This window comes from Adiantum capillus-veneris, chromosome 8 (assembly GCF_014529385.1).
Source record: "Adiantum capillus-veneris isolate H3 chromosome 8, ASM1452938v2, whole genome shotgun sequence".
Lineage (NCBI taxonomy): Eukaryota > Viridiplantae > Streptophyta > Polypodiopsida > Polypodiales > Pteridaceae > Adiantum > Adiantum capillus-veneris.
The window spans coordinates 89604799-89613418 of NC_140938.1; the positions used below are offsets into that span (position 1 = coordinate 89604799).

An 8620-nucleotide genomic window follows, 5' to 3' on the forward strand; every position below is an offset into this window, starting at 1 on the left:
TTTCAAAAAAAAGTAAAAATTAATAGCCTCTGCGATTTCCGAAAATTAGGGTTGTTGCCAAAAATTAGGGTTTGCAAGAATTTTAGGGTTTCTGTTGTCCTTAGCCACGTCATCACTTTGTGACACTCAGCGATTGGCACTGCCCTGGAGACACCTCGCACAGCAGCCTTTGTAGCTGCCAAGGCGGCCGGCATCCCCTCAGTACGTGTTCTGGTTCAAGACACCCACACTCTACAGAAGGTCATCCTACTACCTCGGATGAGAGGAGGTTGGTTCCGTCAGAGCGTGGAGTATTCGGGCCTCCCGAATCAGTGTTTCATTTGTAAACCGATGGACACTCAGAGCCCTCCCTGTTATGTATTTGTACATGAGGATTCTTGGACATAGGAAGTAGCCCTTCGGGCTGCACGCTCAGCTTGGGCGTGGGCAGGACAGTCACTCCTTTCATGCTTGTTTAGAGGTCGTTTGGATGCGGATTACTCCCCATCCAAACCGGCCTCAAAGATAGCAAGTTTGGCTATTGTGGCAGCAGCTGTTTTCTCTCACTGACTCCATGAGAATCATCTCATGGAATGTGCAGGGATTAGGAGGGCCCCAGTTTCAACGTCAGAGGGGTCGGTTGCGTCAGGAGCTTCAAAGATGTCTTGTGGGTGGTGAGATTGACATTCTTATGCTACAAGAGCATCATCTTTGTGAGAGCCGCATTAGACGGTGTGGTCAGATTTTGTGTGGTCGCTATGAGACGTTTTGGCCAGCTGCATTTGGACCTGGAGGCATCAAGGAAGGGGTATGTATGACTATTGCGGATTCTTTGCAGCATGCCATTGTGGGCAGAGGGATTATTGTGCCAGGCAGGGCTCAATGGATTACTATGCAGGTTGAGGGTTGCCTCCTGGGCTTCCTGAACATCTATGCGCCCAATATGGCGAGTGCACGTGCAGAGTTTTGGTCTCATATTGTTGAGTCTCTGCCGCAGGCAGAGCATGGTGCATTGGGGGTGACTTCAAAATGTTGAAGAACCCCTCTGACAGGATTGGAGGTAGCCATACTATTGTGCATGGAGTTGAGTTGGCAGCTTGGGAGAGGTTTTGTATGACTGTGGGTTTCAAATGTGGCAGCATTCTAGCTTCGTGAGGCCCCCAGACAGCCTGGCCTTCTCTCGTTCGGACCGTAGAGTGAGAGAAGTGAATCTATCTCGGATAGATTGTTTCTACAATAGTGACCACTTTTGTGCCTTGGGTGGGACAGTTTGCATTCTAGCTGGGACTTCTTTTTCAGACCATGAACCAGTGATCCTCACAGTGACAGATAGACAGAGGATGGGAAGCGCAATGCTATGTATCCCTGAGCGTTTTTTGGGGCACTTTGCGGAGATGTGTCCAAATTCCCCGCAACCAAAACACTTGCCCTCTTTGAGATAGATAGCCCTTTCTCTAAGAGTCTGTCGGGGAAGTGTATCTTTCTTTTCTTTTCTTGGAACTCTTGCTCTTTCTACTTTCATTATTAGAAGTCTGTTAGGTTCTCTGAGTCAAGATCTTATCAGTGGGGTAAGTCAGATTGCCCGAGTGTATGGCAAAACCCTATTTCGCATGACCCATCAATTCTTGAATAGAATTTAACTTTTGTTCCAAGCAGTAGTCTCGGATCTCTGTAGGAAGTCCATAGCAAAACCGCTCAATTTGTTCTTTAAACAAGACCTTAAATGAAGAAGTGGGTAGAAAAGAGCTCCAAAACCTCTCGCAATCAACGTCCAAAGAATCTCCCTTGGTCATCTGAAGATGATTCCAAGCGGTTCGTATGTCTCGTTCGTACTCCCGACTCAGCCAAGAAGAAATAAAAAGCCTTTTGAAGTTCAACCATTTAACTGGAGCTTCCTTTCTCAGAAGAAGAGTGGACCACCATGTTCGAGCATCTCGGAACCCAGAAAAGGATTCAAATCGACTGTCCACCTTCTTTTAATTCCTTTACTTTCTTGCTTTTATCTTCGAGGAAGTCATATTGGTTGGATTTATAAAAATGTTCTTTGCATAAAACATGTGATCGTCGGCGTCCGAACTATCTGAGGATGACTCCTCTGTAGAACTGTCAGAAACTGGGCAAAATCTAGGCTTCTTTGCCTTTTTTTCTTGCCCTCTCCGAAGCTTTGGCTTTTGCTTCGCTTGTCCATGTCTTCCTGCAAGTTCAGATTCTTCTTTTCTGCACTCGTTTGTCTTTTCGGCTTTACTCCCTATCTGAGAGGAGAAGCAATGGCCACATGCCATCTCGAGTAAATCTTATCAATCGGGTAAATTCTTCAGGTGTATCACCCATCTCGGGTCATATGCCAATCTGCAGTTGACGTTTGTACTCCTTTTCTGGCAAATTTGTCCGAAACAAAATTTGCCCAAATCTTCATTCTTTTCTTCAGTTCCCGCACCGGATCTTCAACTTTTCTTTGCCTTCCCACTGAGAGGTTTCATCTCTGTCAGATTCTTCACGAAAACCCATGTGTAATCTGGGATTCTTAATGTCTTTATGCCCTGCAAGACAGAGCGATGAAGACGGGATCCGACGCGTGATGCATGAAGGGTGGGAGTGGCTAATAAGTCCGGGGTCGGGACACAAAGATTCTTTCTCAAAAGCTGTGTGCGCTGCAAAAAAGGATCGGATCCTCCATAGAAGAAGAATATTTATGTGCTCTGATACCACTATAACAAACTTGGATACTCCAAGTCAAGATTCTAGCGACACAGCAGAGATTCACTTCAAAACAGTTCACAGTTTACAATTGATTCGACACGGCCCGGCGGAGTTCCCTGCCTAGAGATGTTGGCCCCAAAGACGGGCGCCCCTTTCGATATTTCTTTTTATATTTATCTGTGTTCAAAGTACAAGAGGGTAGGCAGGCGCTCACTCTCAGACTCTGCGTCCAGATACTCTGAGTTGTGAGGGCCCTGCCCACTTATTTATAATTTACAAGGGATGCCCAAAAGCAGAGCCCCAAAAGAAGGTAATTTTTAAAAGCTGTTTGAAAATAAAGCAATTGTAACCAAAAGCTGCCAATTCAGCCAGCCAACGCTAAAGCAAAGTCTCCGTACAGCTGCCCGCTTTTTACGAAAATCCATACGCTCTGCCACGTCAGCAAGTTAGCGGAATCTACGCCGCAAATCACGCCGCAATTTTCGGGAATCTGTACCAGCCTATCGGCGCATTTGGCGGGGGTTCAGTACAGCATGCCACATGTCACTGTCCGCGGATTTTCCGAGACTGCCAGTCTGGGGTGTGTGTGTGTGCTCTGCTGCCCCATGTCTAGGGCCATGCCACGTCACCAGTTTGTGACAGCCGGCTCCCCACACAAGTATTGAACTCATGACCTGTTCTTCGAGAAGGGAGGTGCGCTTGGTTTTCTTGATGTGTGAATAGAGCAGATCCCACATACCCACGAGATCGGCAACACTCACACATCTAGTGCGTTCATTGGGAGATATCGGTCGCCATCGACCCTCTTCATCAGAGCCATTTTGGCACACTTCAGGGAGAGTTCTGCACATTTGTGCATAGCTTTCGTGGCTTGCTTTTTACCATATTTTTCATTCAAGTGAGTTTGCTTTTAATGTCACGTGCGCGCTTCACTTGCGCTACATGGGCAAGCTTCTGCTATAGTCTAGCGTTAGTCTTAGCTTAGGACCTAGCTTGGCACCATTGTGAGCTAGCAGGACGTGCATGTCCAAGCCGGTCATAGTTGCATACCCTCACTTGCACAATTAACTCACCTACGCATATATGCATATGAACAGTCACTTAAGTCATTTATTCATAAGTGACTTTGACATGACAATTATTAAAAGTAGGTAAGGCAAATGGCTAAAAGACCTATAAATGAAGCCCCTTGGGCACCAGTAGAAGGCAGAGAAGCAGTAGAAGAGCCTCTCAGCAGTACCAGCGCTTGGGCAACCATCAGCTAGCATTTTCTCCAGTAGCCATCAGCATTTTCAGCCCATCATCGTCGTCGTCATCGCAGTACCAAGTATCTCCAAGACCAAAACAAGAGTGTGGAAAACTGTGAGAAAGTGTTGTGAGTGGTAGAGAGAGAAGATACGACACCAGATGGGTCCCAAACCCCCCTCCAAGGGCCCCCCTCTCTATTAGAGAGGTATTTTCTTTAGATTGCGCAAAGCCTGGTACAATGGTTCTAAATGATGTGACACTTTATGACAACGATGTCAACGATGAAGTGGAAGCTAATGGGCTGAAATATGAAAATTCTTTTGATGCTTGAGGCTGAAATCTGACATTGCTGTGGATGTTGATGGAAATCTGCTAATGCGACGAGGCTACGGGCTGAACTACTCTCGTCGGTGACAACGATGGGCTGAAAACGCTGATGGCTTCTGGAGAAAAAGCTGGCGGATGGCTGCCCAAGCACTGGGTACTGCTGAGAGGCTCTTGTATTGCTCCTCTACCTTCTACCGGTGCCCAAGGGGCTTCATTTATAGGTCTTTTAGCCATTTGCCCTACCTACTTTTAATAAATGTCATGTCAAAGTCACTATTAATAAATGACTTAAGTGACTATTCATATGCCTATAACAGTGCAGGTGAGGGTATGCAACTATGACCGGCCTAAACATGCACATCCTGCTAGAGGTTCACAAGGGTGATAGGCTAGGTCCTAAGCTAAGACCGATGCTAGACTGTAGCAGAAGCTTGTCCATGTAGAGCAAGTGAAGTGCGCACGTGACATCCCCCCAAGCCTCCCCCACATAAAAGGTGAGGCACAACTGCCGAACGTCTACTTGTGGATGCTTTCTGGACTTTTGATGCGGATTGTTTCTGATACTTGTGGATGCATAAAGCGATGAAAACTCCTCCAAACTTGTGGATATTGCAAATGTAGGTATTGTTGTGATGTAAACACCGACCATACGAGTTACTAGGTAGCCTTATTACTGTCGCAGAATACCAGCCTTGATGCTGACTCCACCTTGCGAGCAAATGCGACCACTCGAATAGTCATGTCGTGAAAACTCATCAAAGCCTAGGAAAGCCCTCCTTTTGCCCATTGTACCTCCTCGGATGCCTCCCTCTAGCAAGTTTGATGGCTACTTTTTTGTGGCTTTCACTTGCTTTATTGGCGTGTGCCAACAGCCCCTCCAGTGCACACACCATCAGGATTGACCCTCTCCAACAAATTGGCAACTCCTAGCCTCCCATTCTCTTCTGCTTAGATCTGCGACATCCGTTTGCGACAGTGAAGCCTCAATGGCTTGGACTTCATATCGAATAGGCGGGTCAGCTACGAGGATTCTTGGCAAGACGAAGGAGCATCTACGGCACAGTTTTAGCATTGGATCTAGCAATGAGACATCCATCTACACCAAATCTTGGATCAGTTTGATGACAACCATGGCATTGCGGTAATTATTTTCGAGCTATACACTGTTTTTTCTATGTTTTCAGCCTTCAATGGCTTTTGACACGAAGATCTACCCATACGGTCCGGGAGTACTAGCACGCTGATTTTAGCCGGACCGCAATATTTTTACCCCTCGTAGGAATGTTGTTGGGTGGACAACATACTCAGAGTTTGCCACTTTGTCTCTTCTTCAGTTACCCACTAGCAAGATAGTGAGTTACCCACTAGCACGACACTATCCAGTGGTGATCCGTGCAACCTATCGGTGACTGCTATAGCTTGCGATATCCTCAACATTGCTTGATCATTCCTTTTGGGCATGAGATCTACGGGGGCCCTTTCATTCCAACTCTGCATCGACAGTGGTGACCCCAGAGGGGGTTACAACTTCTTACCATACCTCCGGGGTAACAACTTCTTACCATACGAGTGAATTTACAAGAGAGATTGTTTACCACATATTGGAACATCGACTTCCCAGAGAAGACACCACCATCTGCTAGTGGACAAAGATCTCTATTCAACCTTGGTACAATAGGTACATTTCCTTGGAGGAGCACTTTCACCACCTTGATCTACATAGAGTTGAGATTCAATGCTTTGGGCTTCCTTGGGGAGTTTACAAGCGAGATGCAGGTTGTGACTGCTCGGTGGTCAGTACAATTGCTCTCCTTCTCTCCTAATGAATTGGATCCTTGCCTTCAAAATTGTGTATGCTCACCCTCAGTAACCTTACAGCTACACATCCCACGATCTGGCAAATGTAATCTCCTAGATCACTCTGACTTGCGGTCTCATGGCTTGTCGGTGTGGATCTTCCCAATAGGAGTCTGTCCAAGGTAATCTTGAGTGGCAGCATCAATCCTAGAAATGTCCTTTGGCGTCAAATCATAGGTCCTCGTGAAGGGTTCAGAAGCAGCCATGGTGGTTCCCACAACTGGTGTGGTGGCTGCCATGGAGAATGATCCAAAGAAGGGATGCCAACAGGACGATGGGGCCTTGATAAATGATCCAAAGAAGGGATACCAACAGGGCTATGGACTACAGAAGACTCCAAAAACACTCTCTCTCTCTCTCTCTCTCTCTCTCTCTCTCTCTCTCTCACACACACACACACACACACACCTACACCTACACCTATCCTTCAAGCCATGTGCCAAAAGTAGAGTAATACCTATACAAAGATAAGATGCGTTCTCAGGCCACCAGGCATGGCTACCTAACCAAGTTAGCATCGGCATACTGCCATTGATCATAGAATACCAAGGTAGAGCAGCTGAGACTTTCAAAACAAGCTCCCTCATGGCTCTAGAAGCATAGGCTGAAATTGGGCAACACAGGAAGCTCGGTATCCGAGACAAGCTCGACAGCTTGTTGCAAAAAAGTGTGAAGCGTGCCTCAAGCTATAAATTATAAAGCCAAAAACAAATATATACTATTCGGAAATCGTAATCAGTTTGAGCTGAGGCAACCATTCTGCTCCTTCCGGCGAGTGAAACAATACTAATTTCCTTTTTCCTTCATGCAGAAAATTCAGATAACCACCATGCCTCAATATTTGGTACCTCTCTCTCTCTCTCTCTCTCTCTCTCTCTCTCTCTGTATCAAGCTTCGTGGAGAGAGCCCACCTTGACAATAATTGGAGTGATGTGGTGATCCTGCACAAGCGCAGAAGAGGAGAAGCTCGCAGAATACTTGATGGAGCTAGTGGGCAGCATGCTCGCTCGCTGGCTGATTCGAAGAGAGGCTTTCTGATGTGCTTCAGCTGATGAGGTGGTGGTGTGTGTGGGGAGGTGCGGGCGCCCGCATGCCTGCGCGTGTGTGGGGGCGGTAAATTGGCACCGCACTTTTTTCTACACTTTATGAAGTTTTTGGATTTTGGATGGGGAATAGTTAAGATAATGTATCGATGGATGACTGGCAGCTATCGACGTCAACACTAAAAGAGTGTGCACATGAAATGAAAAAAGCTGCCGCAGTTGCATCAAAAATTCCATCAAAGAATATTAATTCCGTGAGCTAACAGAGAAATTCTTGTAGCTGCATCAAAGTCCTGTGAGTAGGTTCTTGATGGTGTTAATAGCCCCGTCTTATTGAGTGCTTGTAGCGCTTATAGATCTTTGAGCCCACGTGCGCTATGCTCCATGGCCGTTGCAAAAAGTAGCTATTTTTTGAATTTTTGCAGCATAAGTGACTTGTCCAACGAGTCTCGTCCTTTTTTAATCAGATACAGGCTGTTCCTTGGCTAAAAAGGGTATTGTATGCTACGCTCATCGTCCACTAAGAGCCCATGCAGCAAGTCGTGCGGACCACACTTGAAACTGTCTTTCAGCCCCCGCAACCCCTTGGTGGAACGAGGCTCTAACCACCATCACGTGATTCCAAATAGATGCTACTAATGCATTGGTTACTACTGGTGGAGCCTCGGGACTAAGTGACACGGGCATGGGATGGTGGGATCTACGGTGGGGAGTAGATCTGGAATGCCGTTACCTTAGATTACTTTTTGTAATCTACGATACCCTAGATTACTAGGGTACTCGCATTTCGAAAGTAATCTAGGTTACCCCATTTTACGGGCGTGGGGTTTGAACTCGTGACCTCACCCATGAGAGACACATGCCCTAACCACTTCGCCTTGCACGCGTTTCTGAAGCATGAGAGCCCTAATTTACCTAAAACACTATGCAAGGCGATGACAACCGAAAGTACCCTAGATTACTTTCGAAGTCGCCACCCAAATCTACGACCCACAATCCCCCTACCATAGATCCCAGCCCCCATGCTCGTGTCACTTAGTCTTGAGACTAGTGGAGGATTAAAATAATTGAATTCTAATGGTTAATTCCAAATCTTTTTGAATGAATTTTTACTTTTTTGAGATTGAGGAGACTTACTCACACGAAGATTTTAATGTAAGGTATTCCATGGCTTTATAGAAAACCAGTGAAAGAATCACAATGGCTTTCTAAAATAATTAGAACGTGATAAAATCATTAGGTTGAGTTTAAGTGGAATCAATGTTCAAGAAAGGATTGCCTCAGCTTAGCCTTTAACCGATTGAAAATGGAGACTACCTGGTTGCAAACCATGGTAAAGGGAAGAAAAACTAGTGAAATATGTGAGAAAATAGTTCAAAAATCTTGCAATTTTTAAATTTAAGTTAGTATTTCCGGTTCGCTTCTTTGTGGGAAGGAAACTCAGTCGTCGACCGCTTAATAACAGA

At 46.0% G+C, this 8620-nt stretch overlaps 1 protein-coding gene across 1 annotated transcript in view; it reads right to left on the minus strand.

Annotated features, from left to right (window-relative positions):
• LOC147452534 (putative bifunctional riboflavin biosynthesis protein RIBA 1, chloroplastic) overlaps nucleotides 1–7232 on the minus strand; it is an 89339-nt gene extending 82107 nt beyond the window's left edge. Inside the window, exon 1 of the mRNA XM_086518184.1 lies at nucleotides 7023–7232. Coding sequence (XP_086374310.1) covers nucleotides 7023–7112 — 90 coding nt within the window. The 5' untranslated portion in view covers nucleotides 7113–7232. The remainder of the gene's footprint in view (nucleotides 1–7022) is intronic.
• Between the last annotated feature and the right edge of the window lie 1388 nt (nucleotides 7233–8620).